Source organism: Anopheles merus, chromosome 3L (genome assembly GCF_017562075.2).
Source record: "Anopheles merus strain MAF chromosome 3L, AmerM5.1, whole genome shotgun sequence".
NCBI classification, from domain to species: domain Eukaryota; kingdom Metazoa; phylum Arthropoda; class Insecta; order Diptera; family Culicidae; genus Anopheles; species Anopheles merus.
In genome coordinates, this window is record NC_054085.1 from 5526633 (window position 1) to 5551504 (window position 24872).

Genomic DNA, 24872 nt, shown 5'->3' on the forward strand with positions numbered 1-24872 from the left:
AGATTAAAGAGATGGGTATGCATAAAACCATTATTATAAATGCAGGCAACACATCGAATGCAACGAGCTTCACCTTTCACCTACGAGAGGTACAACGTTATTGACTTTGCTTACACGCAATTTTACATGGCATCGTTTGCACCGAACCAAACCGGTTTGCTGTACACATCCTGTTCCGGGACGGGCGCCTTGTGGTGCTGTGGTACTGCTACCGATTACATCGTAGCTTTTATTGCATTTTGCAAAATTGAACAATTTCACACATAACATGCTCGATAAACATTTCGGTCTCCCTAATGGCTATCGAGATGCGGTTTGATGCAAACAAGCGCCGGTTCACATACACACACACACATATATAAACCTTGTGCATCCAACATGGGAGGACAAAGAAGCTAAGCTTCGTTAGTACTTCCATCTCGGAGCATCATCGAATATCTGGCCTCGGCCTCCCACCGATCTGCATCCTTGTCCATCGAGCTGCCTTGAACCACATAAGGATGAACCAATAAATTATCCTTTAGCCTAGTACCGTTTCAAAACCCGATGGGTCGAGTGGGCCCGCTCCCGATGCCACTTCAAAAAGTTTATTTATGCGAGCAGCACACTCAAACAACACACGGGACACGGGTTTTGCTGTGCTGTGTTATATAAATTTCTAACTCAGTTTTTGCATTTACTTCCCGTAACTGGACTGGAATATTTTTCCTTGTAGTGGACATGGAAACCACCTGGGCCTTGTCGTTGGATCGAATGTGCTCGAACGCTCGACAGGAAATAGTTTGTTTCATGTGGAATTTATTTCAACCTCTGCCTTGCCTGGGCACCAACTTACACCGCAACGTTTGTGCCTTTATTCCGGTGCTATGTTTTTCAACGCAGGTCATTGCAACCAACCAGTCGCTCCAATTCTACACAGCAAATCGATCGCCTGATGGAATGTTATAAATTAAATTTTGGGCATGTCAAGACGATTCTGGCAGGTGAGAGTAAGGATCTTGCTTATGGGACAAAGGGATGAGGATTATCCAAGATTTCATCATAAAAACAGAAACAACCTTGTTTGTTTGATTCGATCTTTTGCGACGGGATGAAACTAAAACCTTCCGACCTTTTGATATTCTAGCTTCAATTAGAGCAACAGGAATTTCAGTATTGATGTAGGATGAGAGGATTATCCCCCGAAAGACGTCAAAATGACAGCTAGGTAGCGAGGGCATGACTGACGTCGATTTACGCTACAATCTTACCGCGAGCGTCATCACGTGGAGAAACAAAGTTTGGACTAAATTCATTTTTCATTGAAATATTACTTACACCGCTCGCCTTCCTATTTCTTACATCACATTTTCTTGCCTCTTTAAAGTTCATTTCGAATCGTTGCGTGCAAATTTTGAAATAAAGTGATACGTCCATTAATAAAAGCATCCATTACGAGCAAGGGTGCGTGGGCACAGAACAGACCGGTCATTAAAATATGAAACATAATTCCATATGATAAATAATCCAACACCAGGCTTAATCATCGACGTTGCGATGTAAAGGAAAGCCGTTCATAACAATTGCCCGCCCGGTTTTCGGGGGAAAATTCGCCGCAACACAAAACGAATTTGCGCTCTTTCCAGTTCTTTCTTTTCCCACGTCGATTTCCCTCCGGTGGCCAATCAGGAGGAGTAAATATTTGCAGGTCCATTTTGGAGAGGTGGGTCGGGATGCGCTCACAAGAAATGAGGTGACCATAAATTTTCTGCTATCAAATTTTACAGGACCAATGAAAATTTATTGCCACCGGCTGATTGGTGCTGGCAGAACGGGATGGCGAACTTGACCTGTTTTCCACGCATCGTGTTCTCGGCTCGTACCTTTATTCCCTCGGACAAATACGCATGCCACTGGATGAAGTTTGTTCAGTGTTCCAACCAAAAGTAAACACACGAGCCCGGACCACTACCATTTTCCGAAAGAGGGATCGTTTTGCTCAAGTTACACAGTGCTCGAAAGCTCGCAAGTGAACAGCAAATCAAGTTGGTAAACGCGGTGAGCAGGAGCTCAAGCAAGACAAGGGCGGACCAAGCCCGGTTTGTCTGGTCGGGCTGCTTTGGAACGCTGATCGATTAATCTTCGTTTGATTTCGATACAGACGTGTTAAATCAACAGAAACAATTCTGCAAAAGACTGTGCGTCTGTCTAGTATGTGAGAAAGGTCGCACTTTGCATGAACAGAAATAAATCATAATCTTTCTATTATATGAATACGGTTACCAATAAAATATCAAAGCCTTATTTCAAATAAAATGTGAAGTACGCCAGGAAACTAAGGCAGGATATTTATTGATTGAAATTTGCAATTGGTATGGGCAAGACTGATAAGAACAGACAAATTGAAACGATAAAATACTACTCGTACGTTGGTAAATTTTCCATATCGCTAAGTATATATTACAGTCAACTGGAATGTTGATGTTAAAGAACGATTGAAATAAAAAATATAGTATTTTTTGCTGTATAGTACTTTATTAACGTTGAATAATTTTTACCAATCGCTCAGTCCCATCCACCGACAAAATAAATAAAACTCTAGAAACATAAAACAAATACTCCATCCCCTACATCAGAAAGCCTAAATTTATTTTTTTCTTTCCTTTATTTAAGCAAACCCCATTCACCCCCAACGACCACATCTTTGGCAAAATGTACATTTCATAGTTTTACAGTTGATTTAAAGTTTTTCATCCCCTCCCGAGACACGCATTCTTTGACGATACTTTCCCGAACAAAGAAATGTGCCTCGAATGTCAGCGAAAAAGTTTGTAGGAAAATGTGTACCAGCTGGACCAAAGGCGCTGCGGTAATACCCTTGAGGCGAAAAGATCTCACCCAAACCTCGATAGATGGTAGAGTTACGGCTAAGTTTTGCATAATTAGTTCTGCCGGTTCCATCAGCTCCTAACAACGGTCTCCGAAGTGTTTTAAACACACAAAAAGAGAATAAGCAACCCTTTTTTTGCTGTTAAAACCATAAGTGCTAGTTAAAAAAATGGAGAATACAACAAAATCATCAGATCAGAATCATACTCATTAAGTCAAGCGCGTGTGCACGGCTGATGGGCAATGTTAGTGGCAGCACTTCATTTTTTATAAAACATAGAACATCAAATGAAGCTGAATAAGCTTTCGAAGTTTAACCCTTACCACACTAAACATACTAAGTGCTCTTAATCACTATTCCGTAAAGGAATATGAGCCAACGATTTGGTTATGTGGGGTGCGTTCATGGACAGCGGGTCGAGAAAGCTTTTCATAGCAGATTTTTCAGCAGAGCAGAGAGATAGCAGAGAGCATCTTTTGAACAAAAGCAAATGTTGTATATTATGTGAAATGTTAACAATTTATCGCGGGACATTACACACACCTTATGATTATCCATTTTGGTTATGGTGATTTTGGATGAAATGGAATAAAGCAACTTGGTTTTTATCAATGTTACATTTTACTCATTATGCTTTAAAGAAAATTCAAATTTGTATGCTTAATTTTCAGTTCAAAACTCTTATTATAAAATAATATAAAATAAATATAAAAACAAACTTCATCCAACAAAACATTTTAACTATTTTTTTAGACAATTTTGCCGGGCTACTGTTGAATAATAATATAAAAAATAAAGTTTATTTGGAAGAGTGTGTTTTTAACTCTTTTCTACTTTTAACGCCTCTTTTAATCGAATTCTTCAGTGATTGAATTGCATGAAGATATGTTTTTTTTTTTGTAAATTTCATAACATTCCACAGCAATTGCAAAAATCTTTAAATTTTAAGTATTTTATTTCCATTACATTCATTAAATACCGTGAGCATCATCCGAAAACTTAAACTGGAGACTAACAATATCTTGAATATTATGATCTTTATTATAATCGAATATAATTTCATATAAATAATCTGCAAATATCGAAGTCACAACTAAACAATCAAACTCACTCTTCAACATTCCCATGCGTTTTACAGTTTCAAATTTCTTGAAACGAATTTTATGTTTATTCTTAAGTGTTTTTGTATGATTTCGCAAATCAGCCAACAGATGCAAAAATAAAATGGATAAAGGTAGCAAGTAATATCACCACAATTTATAGAATTGACAAGACTGACCAAGACATTGTAAAAATTATGGATAAACTATCCATCGTAATCATAATGCTTGCAAATAATGATATGAAAATGTGTGGTTTCATTAAGGGTAGTCAAGTATACATCAATAAAACAATGCATCTATTAGACGCTGTAAAGTGTAGATTGTATAGATGATTAAGTGGGGATATGGTAGATGATATTGGTGCAAAATCCAATTAATTAAGCTAATAATGTTGTACTTAAAAATGACCACCATGGAAAACACTTGAATGTAACTTAAAAAATAACAAACAATCAATAAAACACTTAAAACGAGACACAGTTTATTTAACTAAGAACCCAAATGACCATTTCCCATACTTGCATATCTAGTTCGCCATGTATTCATGAAGGCTCATAAGCATTAAGAACTAGTGGTATGTCTCAACTGACAGAAAATCACGAGGCCTAAGAGAACGAGAGGTAATTTACATTAGTATTTTTTAAAATATGGAGTGAATATAATTTTTATGGATGATTTTTACTTTTTGATAAAGACAAATCAACAATAGCGTTTTAAAATGTTTAGTTTTTTCACAATAAGGGTACCATTCTTGTTTGGCTCAACAACCGATGCCGGTCAAGGCCTGCCAACCCACTTGTGGGGTTGGCTTTCAGTGACTTATTGATTTCCCCACATAGCAGGATAGTCAGTCCTACGTATGGCGGCACGGTCTATTTGGGGCTTGAACCCATGACGGGCATGTTGTTAAGTCGTACAAGTTGACGACTGTACCATGAGACCGGCTCACCGGGGTACCATTACCCAATATGATTTCCTAGCGTAACTTACTAACGTAAATAATAACTGTCGAATTGTTATTATAAAACAACTATTTTCTTCACATTTTAATTGTTTGACATCTTTATATTTATTGTAACATTTTCAGAGTTTATGCATGACCTTAAAATAACGTTCGTTACATTGAAATTTTGAAAGCATAAATTGTGCAATAAAGTGTGTCTTGAATCTAAATAGATCGTTCCCTTGCAAGCATGGTATTAATCAGAATCAAAATTAACCCCATTCCATTGTCTTTTAAACAATTGAATTGTTTAAAAACTTATCAAGCAGAACACATTAAACGTTGCTAAGTGAACAGTTTAACGCTGCAGGGCTAGTGATACATTTTTGCTACCGTTTGTAATTTATTCCAATAAATTTGCCTAATCTGTGAAAATCTTCATCTTCTTACCTTACCTACCCTTGCTGCAGGGTTCTGTATCTCGTCCGTTTCAGGGCCTCAAAATACTTGCTCACAGCGTGTGCTTCCGTTCAGTAAACCACTTTCGTTCGGTCACTTTCCACTTTCCAAAGGTTCATTTATCCTGTCCTGTCAACTCGACCAAGCCCGAGACCGGATATTTATCTTCAATCATGATCCGGTGGAATTAATTATCTTCCGCTTGACAAATTCATATCGACAGTTTTTTTTTTGTATTTTGGTAGTGATCAACAATACCCGTCTTGTTTGTTCTCTCCATTGGCCGGAAATCGTCACTGCCTGGCCGACCAACTTTGCTGACGACCCGTTGGGCGCAAGGAAAATTTCCCAAAACTGATAGAGCCGTGCAACCCATTTACAAACCACCGCAGGTTATTTCAGCTCCAACGGCATTTTAGGCTAGGCGATTGGTGGGCTCTATGAAGAGCATAAATTCAACCAGGCGGTCCAGGAAAAGCCTCCAGCAGGAAAGGCGTACAATTTAATCGGGAAAACTTCCACTTTTGGGGAAGACACAAAGTTCCTTCGCTCTGCGTCAGGTCACGGGCAAAGGAGTAATTTTCAAAATAAACGTAAGCAAAATCGTTTATATTCGTGGAAGAAAAAAAAAGTAAAAAAGCGGGAAGGAGTAAAAACCATTGAATCGAATCGATCATGATGATACTGATAATGATGTGTATGGAAATGGGCGCAACCCTGCAGGGGGTTCACAGCTTCCTGGGCTAGCCCTCCCAAAACACATTCCCAGCTCAACCAACCGATGGTGCTTCAATTAAGGACCTCCAATCTGAATGGGGCTTTGGAGAAGAATTATGGAAAGAAAAAGTACGGCCTCCCTTTCTCCTAAAGCAAGCAAGCAATTTTCGATCGGACGATGTTAAACAAAAACACACAATACAATGCGTTGGAAATGAAAAGGCATAAACATTTTGAAGCATAGCGAAAAATCGTACGATGGGCTGTGTAGCAAATGCTTCCTGGAAGAAAGAATGCCTTCGGCGCTCTTGTTTGATGCAGGAGTTGAAGCAATGAATGGCGCTCAAACATGACAATCCATAAGGGGGCGAGTGGGGAAAAGAAAGGGTCGAGAAAAGACACAACAATTTTAGTAACAAATTAAATTGGTCCACTTTGGGTAGTTTCTTTTTGTTTGTTTCTTTCGCAAATAAGGTAAATAAAATTGTCTCATCGTTAACGGGAAAGATAAATAACCTGCAGCTTGGAATATTTGTTTATAGATTCATATTTGTAAATATAAGTTTGTTTTCCAAGGAGTAAAATACTTAAAAAAGAAGGAAACAGCATTTCAATTATTTATTCAAAAAAGTAATGCAATAACAAGAACACAGTAACTAAATAAGCTTATTGTATTTTTTATTGGGCTTTATAGAATTTTATTTTTGGGGTCATGAAATATACAACAATTAGCCAATATCTTTTAAATATTTTACCATTAACATGCAACTGAACAGAATAAATCGAACAATTTCTTCTTTGCAAACTCAATCAGAAAAGGGTTGCTTTGCACGTGATCAACGTGACCAACCGATCAAATTAAAAATCCTAGCGATGCCCCTTCACGACAGGAACTCCATTTCAATATTCACTAGCAAAACTTCAACCGCAGCAACTGAGCTTTCCTTGGTTTGTTGCATTGTTTTTTTTATGGTCCGATATCGGTTGACAGGTTTTTGTCATGTTTCCTATTTCTAAACCTGCCTTCAACACGATCCAACGTTTGATGAATTGTGTAGACCTGCATCAAAAGGAAAATCGTGAAGAAAATGTAAGCAAAAAGTGAACTGCAAAATTTCAAGGACTAATCGACGCAAAAAAACATGTTTACTATCAGGATTATACACAGCTAGTGGTACTCCTTGATGCAAATGTTTGTTTGTTTGTTTGTTTTGACGTCGGTTTTTGTTGCCTCACTGCATGACAGTGTTATGAATGGAAGGGACGTAAAAAATGTGTTGCTCTATGGCATATCCCGATCAACACCGAGCAAAGAAAACCCTCTTATCGAATCCTTTGCTCAGTGACAGACGGAAGGATGGATGGTTGTCAGGGCATTGGTTTCCCGCTGATTGGAGATTTGGATGTTTTTCGATTTTATTCTTCACTTTACCTTAGGCAAACGGTATCTGCAATGGTTCAATCGTTCTGATATTGGTTTGATTGAGTCACTGGACGAGTTGTTTGCTACAGGCACTTGCAAAACGAACTGGTTTATTGAAACAGTTTTAATCGGTTTATTCACAAACATTACGTTATTTTCAAAGCACGGCGTTACGCTTGACGCATTTTAACGTTGAAACAGTGAATCATAACGATTTTTGACGAATTGCAAATTTTATAATTAACACTTTTAAAATGTTTGTTTCGAATATATTGATAAAAAATTTACCATTGACTTTTTTCTATTTCTTTAACAATCGCCGCAATGATTTTCAATCCCGATAGACGTTTAGAACAATTATTTTATGTTTATGTTTCTAATAAAAGTGTATATTGATACAATTTCTTTAAGTTCAAACTATTTAAAGAACGTATTGTTTAATTTCACGAAATATACTATGGGTAAGAACATTTGTTTGATGAAAAATAATCAACATTTGATATAGATACATGATAGATGGCTCATAAAATCCTTTACACTTTTTCTTTCTCACTATCTTTGATAACGCTTCATCTCAAGCAGAAAAGACTCTCAGCCCGCCAATTCTTATCCCCAAACGTATCAAATTTCAACGGAACTACTGTAATCATCATCATTCATTTGCTTTCCATCGGAACGCTAAAAAAGGGAATTCAATACTCACCATGGTCAGCCGCTCGGAATGGTTGGGTGAAATTAATGGATTGCAACGATGCTGAAATTCAGCTAACATGGTGCTGCTCATTCACATCAACAAAAAAAAAAAAACAGACACAAATGTATGGATTCGTGGAAAGCCTAACAACTGTGAGCGCAATGCTACGGAAGCAAAATTGAATGTTGTGTAAAAATCACCCCGCAGCAAGGGTAGCTCATCAGCATGTTGAAACGCAGGAACAAATAAACTGCCAACGTGCGGAACAAAGATAAAAAATAACAGTCAAAAGCTCCTTAAAAAATGAGGCCACAAAGGCAAGGACCTATCAGCACTATCAAAGCACGCAGCATCCGGCGTGATGAAGGAACGTGTTTAAGCCGATATTCTCCTTGGCGATGGAGTAAGCATATTACAAACGCTTCCTCTCTTTAACACACACCTGAAGCAATGGTAGGCGAGTGGGAGGTTTTCGCTCCACACAGTGCTTTGTTAGATGTGCAACTTCATAAATCATTTTGTTTTTTTTTTCCTGTTCCTAAGGCCTCAGAGCGCTCCTTCAGAATTGTTTGCAATGTTCTTCATCCATGCTTCAGGTTTGCGCGTGTCATATTTTCATCAGTCACGTGAGTCCTCACCTGTCCAGGGCTGAGCTTTCTTATCTTCTACCTTTCTTCGATGGCGATAGAGTTTCGAAGCAGTTATTGACTCTTTCGGAAGGACGGGTTGGAGGCTCGAGCCACGAACGACAGAGGAGCCGTAATATGTAAAGACCATTAATAAGCTGACGTGCCTTTTACATCCCGTACACACGAACGATGTTGAAAGCAACGATGATGATGACGATGATGATGAGATGTCGCGTATCCGTTTCAATCTTTGGCTCCACACTGAAGAGCGACGCGGGAGGTAAGTTTAACAGCGACGGAAGCAGAAATTTGTCACTCATTGAACAATGCCAGCAAGCATGGTTTCGGTCGTTGGCATCGACCAGTGAGTAGAGGAATAGGTTTGTCAAGTCATTCTGTGCAGTTGTCAAGCAATAAGCCTTGTTTACGTCATTCCCTAGACACGTCAAGAAATAATAATAAAGGTCAATAATCGACCGATCTACAGGACTAACGAATTCAAGAAAGTAAAGTAAAAATTATTATTATTACATACGTTAAAATTAATTTTCGGGGTTTTAATAAGGCAAAGGGCAGTCCTGCAGTACAGTCATGTACAGTACAGTTTTTTATCCATTTCCAAACGCGTGAGTACATACATGTAATCGATTATAGTTAATTCTAACGGCAGCATTATGCGCACGAAATCACAATTCACGCATGCACTTGAACTGATACGATCAGTTGCTATTGATTTGCAATACATTCAGTTTGAAACTGTTCTCTCACCGTGCGAGAGAGCAAGAGAATTTTCAGTTTGAATACATAGTGATTAAAATCTAGACGATGGATGTTAGTCTCATCTCGGCGCTTGGCTGTAGCTGACGAATAATAATGGGCTGCGTTTGTTTAATACTGCTTGTTAGTTTGGTGAGAGGTAAGACTTATCATTCAGGTTTTCATTACATGAAACAGTGTGTATCATGTGTCATGTACACTATCTTTGCAGCTACTGTTGCGGATCTCTATCCAGTACTGTCGGGTTTGGATGAAGATCTACCGGAGAATTCTTTTATGCCGAATGAGCGAGCTACAATCGATGGTACTACTTGCAAATTCAGTTATTGTACAATTTAACAACAATTAACAATGAACAACAACAACTATGCATATTTTTCCATAGACTGTCACTTACGTCACTACAGACATGGAAACACTGGTATAGTAGGACCGGCGTTTGCTAAGCCGGCCTTTTTAACGGAGTTTGCACACATTGGAGCAATCGGTTGGACTCAACCGGACGGCAAGATTATATGGGGATGCGGTGGCTCATTGATATGGAACAATTTCATTATCACCGCTGCTCATTGCACTGCGAATGATGAGTTGAGTTTGAGTTGAGCTTTTGGGCATAGAACTGGAGATCTATAAATCGTAAATATGATTAAAAATGATTCATTTTTCCTTAGTAATGTTTCCCCAGATGTAGTTCGCTTCGGAGATTTGAACATATACAGCGATGAAGATGATAAGTACGCACAACAGTTAACGATCGTGAGCATCATTCGTCACCCTAAGTACAGTTTTAGTGCCAGATATTATGACATAGCGCTGATGAAGTTAGATCACAATGTCACGTAAGGATTGTTAGTTACGTGAGATCAACAACACGCATATTAATGAGTTTTATTTTTAGTGTACACGAGACAGTTGCACCCGCTTGTCTATGGCTAGACGAAGAAGTCCGGTTTAAGGAACTAGAATCAGCCGGATGGGGACAGACAGGATTTGGTGAGTTTGTGGTAGAATCTACTAAACAGAATCCGTAACAATAACATTGATTTGCAACAGTTGAATCTCCAACACCCATTCTTTTAAAAATTACTTTGAAACCGATGAGCAATGATAATTGCACCGAACATTACACATCCACTACCGTTCGAGGCTTGCAAAGAGGGCTTGATCAGCATCATATTTGTGCTGGAGATGCTAAGATGGACACATGTTTGGTAAACAGTGCATCCAATAATATACTCCAGATCTCTCAATCACATTCAATCTATTTGCAGGGTGATTCTGGAGGCCCTCTGCATATACGGCTACAGCATAATTACAAAGTTACGCCTTTCCTCGTAGGCCTAACCTCATTTGGGCGACCTTGTGGACAATCTCACCCAGGAGTATACACCCGCATAGCACCGTTTCGCTCATGGATTGTGGAAACACTGCAGAACAACGGATTGACGGGACTGAGGAACAGTGACTTTGATCCTGCCGACTGTGCTTTACGTCACGTTGCAATACGACAGTTGGCTATTTCGAACGTCGTAACTAACCAGTCCGGCGTGTTCGAATCATTCGATATACAGCGAGAGTATATTTCGCGCGATTATGTAGGGGAAAAAGTGCAGCTTAAATGGCCTGATACAGTTACGCCCCAGAAAAACAATTGTATGGGCTCCATTATTGACCACAACATAGTGGTTACGTTGGGTGACTGTACCTCGGATGCAGGGTGATGTGGATTGAGATTTTGCATAACTTTCTTTACAAACTTTAATACTTTTTTTAATTTCAGACTGCAACCATCGCATGTATTGCATGCTGAAAGAACCGACGTTTGGGTACGGGACACTCCAGTTCTAGATGAAAAGTTGTACAATGTGATCGAGATACACTTGCATCCAAACTATATTAACGGTTCCTACTACAACAATATAGCGATCTTAAAGATCGATCGATCGTTTAACACTCTACCGGCTTGCATTTGGAATGCTCCAAATCTACCAGATAGGTTGATCGAAATAGCAACTGTTGGGAGAGTTGACTTGATTATATATCAGTACAAAGAAAATACCATATATGGTACGTATCCAAGCTCCTTTGCAATAGTAAAATTAATTTGAAACACATTGCTTTGTATCGTTTTGCAGATCCCAGCTATGCGTCGCTAACTCCCCGAGTTTACACGTACGACAATACACACTGTTTACTTGCAGATCAATATAAAAAAAAACCTGGTCCAAGGACTTGCGCCTCAGCATCTATGCTTTGGTAATGACCCATTTCTGGTGCCTGAGGTGTGTAACCTTACCAGCGGTGGACCGCTTCAACGTTCAGTTTTTCGCCTTCAACGCCATTACAAACATGTGTATGGAATTAGCCTTTTTGGAAGAGATTGTGGTTACGGCGAACCTGCAGTAGCTGTTCGACTACATGCTCATATGAACTGGCTAGAGTCGGTGCTTTTACCCGCCAAATTGTCAAGCCAAAATTCTCACTCTCTAGATGCTGTTCAATTCATCAACTCCGATCTGGAATTGTTTGATCGTTGTGATTTTTACGATGAATCGGTTGGACTTTGTGTTCCCACTGAACGTTGTAGGCGAGTTCGGCAACGCTTAGAACAAAATGAAGCCATGATCTTCTGTGGGAATGGGACGATAATATGCTGTCTACCAAAGGACGTCTTGGATGATGAACAGCTGCTTAACGATGAAGATCAACAGTTAGAAGATTGTGAAAATCGTTACGAGTCATTCCGTCGGCGAAACTTTTTTATTAGCGCGGAGCTGCCTCAACCGAAACCACATATAGTATTTATCATTAATTTTGTACATTAGATAAAAAATATAAACGATTTTTAACTATTTTTCAGGCGGAAGTAGTTTGGACGAATGAAAAGACCGGTGTCCAATATACTCTATGTTTAGGCTACCTCATTACCACTGGATCTGTAATTACGAGCGCTGCGTGCACCGAGATTGTAAACCGCAAACCAAATCTGTTACTATTTGGCTCCATTCGAAGTCAATATGAAGATTTTCCTATTCGAGCGCCAATTGCAACTATTATTCGCCATCCACAGTATGAGTCTGCTACGGGAGCAAATAATCTTGCTCTAATAAAACTGAGCGATCCCATAAAACCCACCGCAGCGATCTTTCCTGGTTGCTTGTGGAGAAACAAAACACACACTCCGTTGGTGGCAACACTACAGACCATTGGTTGGTTAATGGTGAACTTGTAAAGAAGTATTTGAACATATTTATGTTTCAATTGCAGTTCAATCACAACTACAGCAATCATCTGTGCATCCCGTTTACGATTCTGATTGCAAGCGGTACGTAAAAACCCCATTGCACGGTGGGGAATTTTGTATGCATTCTACTACCTCGCAATCTATAAACACAGCGGGCCTTATCGTTTGGCGTGGAAAAGGAACCAAAAACGCTCCAGTTGAATATTTGATCGGAGTATACAGCCGCGGTGGCAACTATGAAGCTGACGAGCCGCTGATTAATAGCCGCATTTCGGAATATGTTCCATGGATAATAGAGAACCTTTACACTGAATCAGTCTAATCAGATTATTTTCTGCCTCCAATAAACTATCGAAAAATAAAAAATAATCCTTGCATATGTGAAAATGACTGCAATCTTCAGTTTGAGCTCGCTTCATTTCTTAAATAATCAATGGGTTTCCCTTTCCTATATTTACCCGTAAAATAAGAGAATTATTGTGGCAATACAATACACATGTTTTCGTTAGCGAAACCTCCCACTTTACGCTACCATTAGAACTTGGCGATCTTTCAAACGCGTGATCTAACAGACAGATTAACAGTTGCTTCTGTAGCTGCGGTGCTATAAAGCTGTTCATAAACCAGTTTACTGCCGGTAAGAGTGAGCACGAATCAGTTGTGGCGGGAAAGAGAGACGCTAATAAACCGATGCACTTTAGCAGTACCACAGACTCGCAGCATGCTTTAGTGTACGATCAACAACAGATCAGTGATAATGGCGTGTGATTGGGCTCTGTCCGTAGTGCTCATTGTTGCAGTGTTACCGTATTGTAAGTATGTGAATCAAAACTATTCGCATGTTTTATGCATGGATTAAATTTATTTAACAGGTACTTGCAAATTGTACCCGATCAGACCTCGATTACCTGAAGATGAGATGGATATGATGTTAGCGTATGATAGAATATCTCTAAACGGTGAGCGGCTTCTGAATTTCTAAATGCACAAATACTGCATACAGTACCAGACATTTTGTTTATTTTTGAGCCAGATTGTCACACAAGAAACTGGAAAGACGGATTCGAGGGGTTAGTGGCACCGGCATACGGAAATCCTGCACTGTTACGCGAGTTCGCTCATATCGCCGCGATCGGCTGGACAGGAGCTGACGGTAAAGTGAACTGGGGCTGCGGTGGATCACTGATATGGGAGAACTTCATTCTTACTGCAGCACACTGTGCGGCAAACGATGAGTATGGAATCAATCAATTTTAAATAGCAAGAGTCTATTCGTTATTCTATTGGATTTGTGCTTTCTGTTTGTTTGTACGTCTCACATAGAGATGTAGCACCAGATGTGGCACGAATGGGAGACCTCAACATCTACAGCGATGATGACGATGAGTTTCCACAGCAGTTGCGCATTGTGAAAGTCATACGCCACCAACAACATCGATTTAGTGCGAAGTATTACGATGTGGCACTAATGCAGCTGGAAAAAAATATCACGTGAGAAATCAAAGCCGGTTACAAAACTGCCCAACGGATAATAACTGTACAGCTAGAAACATAATACCTTTTTTTCGTTTCTTTTCGAACCAGGGTACATGAAACGGTGGCCCCTGCTTGCCTCTGGTTAGATGACGAAGTGCGCTTTCCGAAGCTATATGCCGCTGGTTGGGGTAGAACAGGTTTTGGTGAGTGAATGTTTCAGAGCGCTTGGGATAATCCAGCCAGGTAATCCCAAACGTGCAATAAACTCTAATGATCATGTCGTTTAGGTGAGGATAAAACAAACATTTTGCTCAAGGTCGATCTTACTCCGATGAACAATACACAGTGCTCAAAGTTCTACACCTCCTCCGAGCGTGGTTTAAGAAACGGGCTGCACGCACATCACCTTTGTGCGGGCGATGAGAAGATGGATACATGCCCGGTAAGAAGTTGAATATATGGGTTTTTTTAAATGGCATAGCACTGACTGACGTATTCCTTTTCTCACAGGGTGACTCCGGTGGACCGCTGCACGTGAAACTATTGCACAACGCCAAAATGACGCCCTTCCTGGTGGGTGTTACATCGTTTGGTAAACCGTGTGGACAAGCAAATCCGGGCGTATATGCTCGGGTATCCAGCTTTGTCGAATGGATCATTGAGACGCTCCAGAAGGAAGGAGAGCTAGCAACGGTGCACAAATTTCAACCTTGGACCTGCGCCTTACGCTATGTACATGTGCGCGAGTATGAGGACGATGTGGTGGTCTCGAGAAGCAATAACTTTGAAACCTATGACTCAGACAAAGCTCATTTAGTAGGAGGCGATAGCAGACAGCGGGTCGACATTTTTTGGGAAAATTCGATTGTTCCCTCTCGGCACAACTGTTCCGGTGTCCTCATAGAGCGAGATGCCATTGCAACATTAGCCGATTGTGCATCACATATGGGGTATGTAAGATGTTTGTGTGTGTAACCGGACAGTAATTCAGTATGCTAAATAACACATCTCTCTTAGTTCAACACCATCCAGAGTGCGGTTAAGCAATGGCAATTTCATCAACGTATCGGAAACCATCGTTCATCCAAAGTACAACCCTGCGGCAGGACCCTACTACAACAATATTGCTATTTTGAAGCTACCATTTCCAGTATCAATTATTCCCGCCTGCGTTTGGTACAACGACACCATTCCCGATCCGCAGTTTGAGGTCATCGGTAAAGGTCGTGCTGATTTGGTAGGCTATAATCGAGACGAAAGAGTTACTACGCTAGGTATGTTTCAACCATAAGATACATGCCGTATAAATTGTGACCCACCATTGAATCACACCTATGATTGCACTCATTTAAGATCCTACCATCATTGGAATTTCACCACGGGCAACACTGCACTCCAACAACGAATGTCGGCTGGCCGAACAGTACCGAACGTTACTCAAAAACGGGCTACAAAATGAACACATTTGCTTCCAAAATAAGCCTTTTTTAGTACCAGCCACATGTGACCAGCACCTTGGTGGTCCTATCGAGAGAGAAATGTGGCGCTATTCGAAGTACTTCAATTACGCTTACGGAATGAATCTGTTCGGTCGTGATTGTGGCTTCGGAGAGCCAGCTGTAGCTGTACGGTTTAATGCACACAAGCCGTGGATTGAGTCTGTATTGCTACCGGAAATTGCTAACCACAGAAAATCCTCCACTACCGGATCGAAGGACGAGGTGATCTTCATCGATCCCGACCTTCGTTTGAACGATCGTTGTAGCTACAGTGGAGGCGTGCAGGGTGTTTGTGTAGCCCATGATAGATGTCCCAGTATACGGCAGCGAATGTCAAACGGCGATTCTATAATTATATGCTCCGGTGGTTCCGTGGTATGTTGTCCTCGTACAGATGTAACAAGTAATCCGAGTGAGATTGAGAGAGAATTTAACGAGTGCGGACAGCGGTACGCACAGCTACGCAAACAGCGCCAGCAACAATGGGAGGGTTTTCAACCATTGAGATTGAGATTGCCTCATTTTGTAAGTATTGTCTACTTATTTAGTGTGACGAACTCATAAAATCCTGATTCTATTCTCCTTGTAGGCTGAGGTAGGATGGGAAGAGGGATCGGAAATACGGTTTCAGTGCATTGCATATCTCATCAGTACTCGTGCTGTCGTAACATCTGCGTCCTGTTTGCTTTCGAAAGAATTCGAACCAACCGTTGTGCGCCTGGGAAATATCCGATCTGGACCGCAGACCACGAATATAGCGATCATACCTATCGGCACAGTGGAAATTCATCCGGAGTTCAATCAAACTACGTTTGAGAATAATATTGCCTTATTAAAGCTTACTTTGCCAGTGCAGCCTACAGTGTACATGTTCCCGGGATGTTTATGGCAAAATAAAACTTATTCTCCGGTCGAGTCGGCAATATTTCGAGGTGGAAGTAAGAAAAAAACCTTCATTTATCTATACTGACGAATTGAAACTCACAACCAATTGTGTCCTTCCGCAGATGGTTTCGACCCCATACATCCAATGTACGTGAGGGATTGTAATGTACGCTTTGCCAGAACATTCTCGGATCCGCGGATTACGTGTATGGTTCCGGGCGTTTACGGAACAGGAGAACACTGTTACCCAACGGGAAGTCCAATTATTTTCAGACAGAATGAGGACAACAATCTCTTTACTGAGTATCTGGTGAACATATATAGCCATGGACGTTGCAATTCAACCTCTCTGCGCATTGTACACCGCATTGCGATGTACATTGATTGGTTTAAGGAAGTTCTGAAGTAAGAGTCAAATCATGACTAAATTAATAAACTGCGCTGATACATGAAAACTACTAAGTGCTGATTATTATTAAATCTAATTCATAGATTAATTATGAAAACTGAATAAGAGATTTAATACAAAGCTTTTTACTTAAAACAATTTTCCGAGCTCCGAGACAGTTTCTTTCATTAGAACTAATCATATCATCTTTTGTAACTCATGATTTCATTATTTTCAATTGCATAGGATGATTCCAACAACCTTTCAACATTATGAATCAGCGTTAGCAAGAAAAAAAGATGAAAAAGTGGAATAAAAGACAGGAAAGATTGCATAAAACAATGTTCGATATTATTATTATTTTAAACCCGTTATTATTAATGACTGTATTTTTAATATTAACGAAATTATGTCCAGTAACTACCAAACGCTAAATTACATTTGTGTGGTAATCTTGCTAGTTGTTGATTATTCGACAAGTAATATATTCCACCAGCTTAAGGCTGTTTGCGGATAATGAATGAGGATTTCCCAAGGTAAGCCGGAAGTAAAAATCAGTGACATCTTTAGCTACGATTTACTCGTTGCCAATAAACAACACGCGCGCAAGCATTAATTCTCATCACCAAAGGGTTTTCTGTGAAGGTGTCGAGCCGAGCACAAAGACAACCATTTTCGATTGAAATAGGAAGGAAACGGCACAGATCTTTCCACAAACCTCAATTCAGCATACTTGTCAATGTCACCAAAGGATAGCAGTACCTTTTAAGCCCGGAAACGGAAACCTAGTCGCTTCATCCCATGTTTCTTTCTACTCCGAGACAAAGTTGCTTCTCAGCGTATGTTCTTAGTGCCTAAGGCAATCTGAGACCGGATCTACGTTCAAAGCTAACGAAACTATGTTACGGAAACTGGGTTGTTACGATGGCTGCCTTTCCAAGCGTTGGTTGAGTTGGTGCTAACTAACGAAGTGGATCAAACCTCCAGTAGTCGCCCGATAGGGATAGTGTTGTTGTTTTTTTTTCTTATCCACATTTTTCTCTTCACGAGCACACTCATTTATACAGATACAAAACACGAGCAAAGATTTCAGCACGGTAGCACTGCAAAAACTAAATCTTTGCAAACCAGCTACGCTCATTGGCAATCAGTACCGCCCTTCATACCGCTATTTTGGTCCCCGCAAAGTTCTGCGAAGGCATCAGAGGTACGAATGGGCAATCTTTGACGGATAGTCGAAAGAAAATTAATTCCCAATGCCACAGAAAAACACGGTTTTTCATTTGCGATCGCTATGGATGGCATTAGCTTCGACTGATTTCACGCCATCGTTTCGTTGTGGTTCTCTGATGTGGTTCTCATTTTCGTTCCTTGCTACACCCTTCACTTGCGAAGTGAGCTTGTTGATGAGTTTTTAAACTACGATCCTACGGTAGCGGTACAAAAGCGGAATGGATAAGCCGTAACCGACATTTAGTCTCAAGAAGGAAGCAAGGAATCATGCAAAAAAGTAATAGAAATGCAACCAGCAAAAATCATTTCGCACAAAGCGTAGAACATAAACAGATTGGCAGCAGGGAAAGATAGTAAAGCGTTGGAAAATCATCAGTGAAAGATCCCAGGGTGGGAAATAGAACGGAAAATTGTCTGATTCGGTAAGTGAAGCTACCTCCTGCTGGACGGATCCCTTGGTACTGATGTAACTGAAGCGGTGACAAAATTGCTTTGTCATAAGGTACGGGGTATAGCCTTCACTTCACGGCCACGGTGGCCGACGGCCATTAAAAACCCATCATTATACGTACCCATAGCTGCAAACCCAAGCTCCTAACGCATTTGGCATTACTTTCAAACTTAATCTCACGCTAAGCAAAAGATAGGGGAGGTTTCCAACGTCTTGGATTAAAGAGCGATAGTAAGGTTGTTTTAAATTTTGGACGCTTTGCTCCAGTAACAAAATTCAGTCATGTGACATTTAAACGTGAAGAGAAATCATGCATTTTGTTCAATTTAAAGCCAATTAATAATAATTCGGGCCGGTCTGGTGGTACAGTCGTCAACACGTACGACGTAGCAACATGCCCGTCATGGGTTCAAGTCCCGAATAGACCGTGCCCTCATACGTAGGAGTGACTATCCTGTTATGGTAACAATGAGTCACTGAAAGCCAAGCCGAATTCACTAGTTAGTGGGTACAGGCTGGCCTTGACCGGCAGCTGTTGTTGTGCCAAAAAGAAGAAGAATAAAAGATTCGCTTTTTGCGGTGCAGAGGCAAAAATAAGCATTATTTTATGTTGAGCGCAACAGCGTCTTTTTTGTCACTACTCTATCAGATATTATATTTGTTCAAACCTGTTGACCGACAGTTACATCAATATCTCTTCATCTGATACTGATGTGCTACTTCTTCCCCTTAAGCAAATCAATAGCTTATTTCATGATACTCAAACACACCACACGTTGTGCATGAGTCCAAAAATACTACTTAAGTCTCATCGATATTGAAGCAACACAGCCTCAGCAGTGGTGTAAGCTTTCGCTCAAAAGCTTACAGTGACATCGACAAACCGTACTTTATATGCCGTAATTCGGGCGGAAGTTTCCATGAGCCACATTGCATATACTAGCAGTCTTCTTGGTGTCTTTTCGTACAGACACTACCCCAGCTTAAGAGCTCATCATCAGCAGAAAAAATGAATAGAAATAAGCGACGTCAAAACATCTCCATAGACTCATCTACTACCAGTGCGCTATCGTGAATGGTGCTGTTGATTCAAGGATTTTCTGCACATCCAATAAGCAATGAGGTGAAACATCTTAAATCACGCCGGCAGAAATAAGCCACTGCATCGGTTCCATTTCAACTTCTCCAGCAGTACCTGGCGGCTCATGAATCGTTTGCCTAGAAACGGTTGGCATGCCATGTTATCGACACCGTTGACGAGGCTTCATCTCGTTAGTCAGCGTATTTGTCGAATACGAGAAGCAAAAGAAGACGGGAGAGACGCGGAGCAATGCACGCCAGCCACCATGCCAACGAGCTTTAGAAAATTAAGCAAATCGATACTTATTTTCTGAGAAAATTAATAGTTCGCCCTCGACAACGATAGCAGCATCAGCAGATGGGACCTTTCGGGACCACTATTTTCAACAACAATGCTTGCATTGACAAATGCTTTTAATAAATCAGTAAGCAATTGGCTCATTAGTGTTGATTTTGTTAGCATAATCAACAATCTTCATGATGGAGTATTGTCGCGCGTTTCACGCAGTTTCACGCTTGTGTAAGAATTTAGTATTTCAAGTATAATTAAAAAAAACAGAAAAATACAATCGATGCAATAATTTAAATCTCTCAATTACATTTATGTAACATCATGTAAGAAGAAAGTACTTGGTGAAAAAAACATGTTTTGCACTCTATTCAAAAACCAATCAGAAAACATTTACATCCCTAGCTTATTTCAAACCAAGCAGATCACATCCAATCAATGGCCCCATTTCACACAAGATTGAAGCATTTAAATAACAATCCCGTGTCGTTTAAGAATGGCTAAATATTGTTTAACCTTTTTGTTTGATGACAACATGCCAATTTTTCCAGCCCAAATCCCCTTTCCTGAAATACTGACAATCGGTTTTCGATCTCTTGAAATGACAAAATGCAAATGACATTCATCTCTCTCTGTCTCTCTCCCTGGCATGTCAACTGATTGGTAAAAAGCAAAAGCGTGTTCACATCCAATTTGAAAACTGGCCCCGGAGACAACTCACCAAACCGAAACAAATTTTAAGTTTTTTTCTGTCCTTCCCAAACCACGCACATGAGCCGAAATCAGTCGTGTTTCGTGAAGTTCAACTCACAATGAATTGAATCATGCTACATTCGGTGTACCAGAATATTTTTTAACATTTACATTCTATTGTCTTTTATTTTGTCTTGTTTCGCATTGCCATGACACGCCCTTTATTGTATGGTCCGAAAGCACCTCAATTCACGCATTCAATATTGTCAATTTGCTGTACTTTCGCCATCGAATATCTGATTACAAATGGTATTGTTCGTTACTCTAGTGGGACAATATATAAAAAACGTTCGGAGGGAATTAGAATACACCTTCTTTGACAGCAGATATCATCGGTTTCATCCTCACCGTAGAGAGTTGTTTATCTCAATCGCTTATTGATATCAACCTAATGAATGACAAGCTAACGGTGTTTCTTTTAGCGCCACACCATTAATCTATTGTGATTTTATTGCGTTTTATTTTGTGCCGTTCACAAATACTGACATTGACATGATCGGACTAAACTGGCATCTTATTGGAGAATAGCTTAAATTCAATGATGTAGTGGAAAATCGGACACAAAATCTGTTTCAAAATTCGACATTAAAATGCCAGATGAGGGAACTTCTGACAGAATAAAACTGGTATCTATTTGATATGATTTAAAATGATAATTTTGTTGATGTTTTTGAAAATGTAAAATGTGTAAAAATTATATTACATTTTATTTACATTTTACTAGCTTACCTGTCACTTCAAAGACAGATTTTTATGGAAGCAACCCGGAATTTCATAACCTGTAATTAAACGGAAGCATTGGTGAAGACGAGTTAGTTAGAACGCGACATTAAAAAAAAGGATTAATTAAATAAAGAATCGTAAAATTTTTGTTCATAGCTATTTTCATTCTTTATCCTGTGAACTTTTGCGCCTGGTGAATCGTTCAAACATATTTTACAAAACCAAAATGATACTTTATTGGTTTCGCTATAATCGCTTTGTGAAACTTTCACAAGAAATATTACCCTTTTTTTTGTTCTCTCTTTCTCCCGCCCTGTTCTCTTTACATTACGCGCTTATTGGATTGGGCGATTGGTTGGCTTCCGTTAGAATCTCATCTCTCTTTGTTACAGTGTTATTAATTCCGTGAAAGTCATGAAAGATTTTTTCCCTCCACAGAACCATTTGCCAACAAGGTATGGTTCGAATTTTTTCATCATCATCAATGAGTAATGCTTTAGGAGAAATTTCACTCAAAGAGACAAAGGAAACATGCACAAAGAAGTTGCACGCTATATATGTGCGTATGTATGTGAATAGTAAAGTTGGTGAAAAGAAAAAAGTACCCCATCTTAGTGGGGAAGTTTTTATTAAAACCGATTAAAATTTTCTCATACATAAGGCACATACAAGAATCATAGCAGAAAGATAATTTATAATAAAATACATCAACACGTTGTTTTTTTTGTGTCTTTGTGTATATTACACCGCTACAAGATACTTTAGGGTGGTGCAAAAGGTTTAGGTAAAATACTTTTATTAACATTAAAGCAATCTAAAGATATCAATTTGCAGCTATTTTTCAACAATTGTTTAAATGTTCAAAAGTGCTTGCACAATATAAATTAGTCAATATTTAAACAGCTTAAAATTAGACTATCTCGATTACACAGTTTTCTGTATTTTTTTAATATCATGAGCGCACATCAAAGGTTTGAATGAAATGCAAATCTGATTGTACAAGCACTGCATCATTGCAACAACTTCAAATTAATTGTCTGAATCGTTTGTGTGTTTTATACCGTGAATAAATACAGGTGTCCCCCGAGATACGACTGTATTTGGGACCGAAAAAATGTCCCAAAGCAAGGCGTAAGTCGAAAAAGTCGTATGTCGAATATCTATGAATACTAAGTTTATAACCGAATTTGAAGAGTTGGAATTTATGATATCGTGTATTTTGTTCAAAATAATGTTCGATAATGTAATAATTATATTTTAAAAGCCGTACACAGTATAGATATTCAAGATAGGGTAATTGTGGAATCTTTGGAAATGTGTGTATAACGATTATCAGCCCAGAAATTCAAAAAAATACATCAATTTCTTGTCACTGACAACTTTTAACTGTCAAAATCAAAATCGTCGTAACTGCGAATCGTCGTAACTCGAGGAGGTCGTAACTCGAGGAGGTCGTAACTCGGGGGACGCCTGTAAATGTCATTATCATACATTTGATCGCAATCGAGTTAACTTTACTAGATGTTTTGATATGTTTTGGTGTTTGGTATTCTCAGTTAAGTGTTTCGATAGTCGAAATAGATATACGATAGATATATTTTACTCTTTACTGGCATGCTGTAAATTTGTGCGTCTTAACTACTGTGACGCAGGAAAATCATTATTTCATCATTACATCAAACAATACATATCAAGCTTAGTTCTTCACGCTGTTTTTGGCAAAACAATTCAATCGCTGCTTTTGTTTCTGTTGCACAATTGTGTTAAATCTCATATAAACATCAATTTGATAGAAATTTGACATAAAAAACCATAAAAACCTTCATAGATAAAATTCTTCACAAATTTTCTACACGCATATCTAAAACTGAACCCTTAATGTGTCTTTCAGTTTTACAACACCATGGACAATACTTGCCATCGCGAGACAGCAACGATCGACTGACACGGATTAAGCAGTGTGCTGTTCCGTTGGGAAATTTTCAATTTCATTTCATTTGCTCCCAAACGGGGTCAACACCCATTTACCACCCACTCTTTCGTAATACAACTGCTACATTGTGTGCAAAAGGCGAAATGAAGTGATAACAGTTTCCAATTAGCTAAATCACCAACGATTAATCCATTTTGCCAATTTTATCCTTAATTGCACTTGGAGAGCATCATTGATTGGATAAAATGAAGCAACCCGGATCTTTTGAGTATTTTTTCTTGAATTTTGTAGCTATTTAATTTGATTACTACTTAAAACCATGTATTAATTTTTAAAACGTTTAAATTTCAGAAAAATAAAAAGACGATTTAATTCTCAAATCAAATTACCAATGATCCATAACCCTAAAAAAGCTAAACATTAAAACGGAACGTGCAAACGTGACAAATAATGCCTATGAAACACAAATAAAGGAAAATAAGAAAATATTAGGTGTACACAAACCCGTATAATAAATGTTTCTTTATATGCCCGGACGTACAGGGTGTATACGCTTTTGTCGCTATCTACCTATGACGAAAACAGTCTACCATTCTTCGAGAAGAAAAAAATTAGCGGCCGTGCCGTGGTGAACGGGGCTTATTTAATATTCCGTCATAAATTCGATGAGAAAGCTTCATTGGTGCCCGCGCAAGGTTATTTGTCTTGGGTTTAGTATTGGAGCGTCCAAGGCAACAATGATTCGTTTAGAGTATACGATAGGCGAACAGTTTGTTTCCAAATTTATTACGTTTGTCAAACAGGTTTTTTCAGATTTTTTTTCATTTTTTTGTTGTTTGAAGGCTCGTATAACGTAGCAAATTTTTGATTTTTTTTTTTATTCAAGAGAGACGGCTTTTCCGTATTGCTTAAACAAATTTTCGAATATAACATATGCAAATAATCTTCTAATGATGGTAGCGTCTGGGATGATTATACCCTCTTTTTTTAATAAAACATAACCAAAAACATAAACCTGCAAAATATACAAAACAAATCAAAAATATTCTGATCTGTATATAGTATAAGAAATAAAGCCCAATGATGTATAAGTCATAGAACACATACAACTGGTAGCATTATTTTAGTAATCTAAACAGTAAATAAAAATAATTGAGATACGTATAAAACAACCATGAACAATGAGCACAAGTTCTCTATATCAGCCACACGAACTCGAATTAATAAGTTTGAGTTATCTTTATGTCTTTATTTACCCTTCTTATAAACTTGGCAGCGCGCGAAGATTTGATCCAATTCACATC

The 24872-nt window shown here is 39.1% G+C and overlaps 3 protein-coding genes across 9 annotated transcripts in view; 2 read left to right on the forward strand and 1 right to left on the reverse strand.

Moving 5' to 3' along the window:
- The window catches only part of LOC121600617 (hemicentin-2-like), a 220148-nt gene that overhangs the window by 119970 nt on the left and 75306 nt on the right, over positions 1 to 24872 (reverse strand). For 4 of the 7 annotated variants that reach the window (XM_041929369.1, XM_041929367.1, XM_041929372.1 and 1 more), the window contains exon 2: positions 21642 to 21691. The exons of 2 other annotated variants lie outside the window; for them this stretch is intronic. The gene's annotated coding sequence lies outside the window, so the exon portion shown is untranslated. Of the gene's footprint in view, positions 1 to 4490; positions 4511 to 21641; positions 21692 to 24872 lie in introns of those variants that run through there. One more of the 7 variants, XM_041929368.1, reaches the window with a different exon arrangement.
- Positions 9665 to 11482, forward strand: LOC121600618 (serine protease snake-like). The gene is made up of 7 exons (XM_041929373.1): positions 9665 to 9753; positions 9826 to 9918; positions 10000 to 10201; positions 10286 to 10453; positions 10513 to 10607; positions 10668 to 10825; positions 10886 to 11482. Exons 1-7 carry the CDS (start codon positions 9711 to 9713, stop codon positions 11333 to 11335), a joined length of 1209 nt encoding a protein of 402 aa, XP_041785307.1. The 5' UTR covers positions 9665 to 9710; the 3' UTR covers positions 11336 to 11482.
- On the forward strand, positions 11881 to 17433 carry LOC121600615. The gene is made up of 13 exons (XM_041929354.1): positions 11881 to 12412; positions 12475 to 12823; positions 12882 to 13670; positions 13731 to 13817; positions 13892 to 14093; positions 14182 to 14349; positions 14443 to 14537; positions 14622 to 14776; positions 14845 to 15284; positions 15352 to 15608; positions 15688 to 16358; positions 16423 to 16771; positions 16841 to 17433. Exons 3-13 carry the CDS (start codon positions 13616 to 13618, stop codon positions 17125 to 17127), a joined length of 2766 nt encoding a protein of 921 aa, XP_041785288.1. The 5' UTR covers positions 11881 to 12412; positions 12475 to 12823; positions 12882 to 13615; the 3' UTR covers positions 17128 to 17433.

Bases quoted from the DNA above. Each gene is read 5' to 3' on its own strand.
- LOC121600618 (XM_041929373.1), top strand. From the start codon at position 9,711: ATGGGCTGCGTTTGTTTAATACTGCTTGTTAGTTTGGTGAGAG. The intron at 9,919-9,999 runs GTACTACTTGCA...ATTTTTCCATAG, and splicing joins TGAGCGAGCTACAATCGATG to ACTGTCACTTACGTCACTAC. The intron at 10,454-10,512 runs GTAAGGATTGTT...TTTTATTTTTAG, and splicing joins AAGTTAGATCACAATGTCAC to TGTACACGAGACAGTTGCAC.
- LOC121600615 (XM_041929354.1), top strand. From the start codon at position 13,616: ATGGCGTGTGATTGGGCTCTGTCCGTAGTGCTCATTGTTGCAGTGTTA. The intron at 13,671-13,730 runs GTAAGTATGTGA...TTTATTTAACAG, and splicing joins TGTTGCAGTGTTACCGTATT to GTACTTGCAAATTGTACCCG. The intron at 14,350-14,442 runs GTGAGAAATCAA...TTTTCGAACCAG, and splicing joins CAGCTGGAAAAAAATATCAC to GGTACATGAAACGGTGGCCC.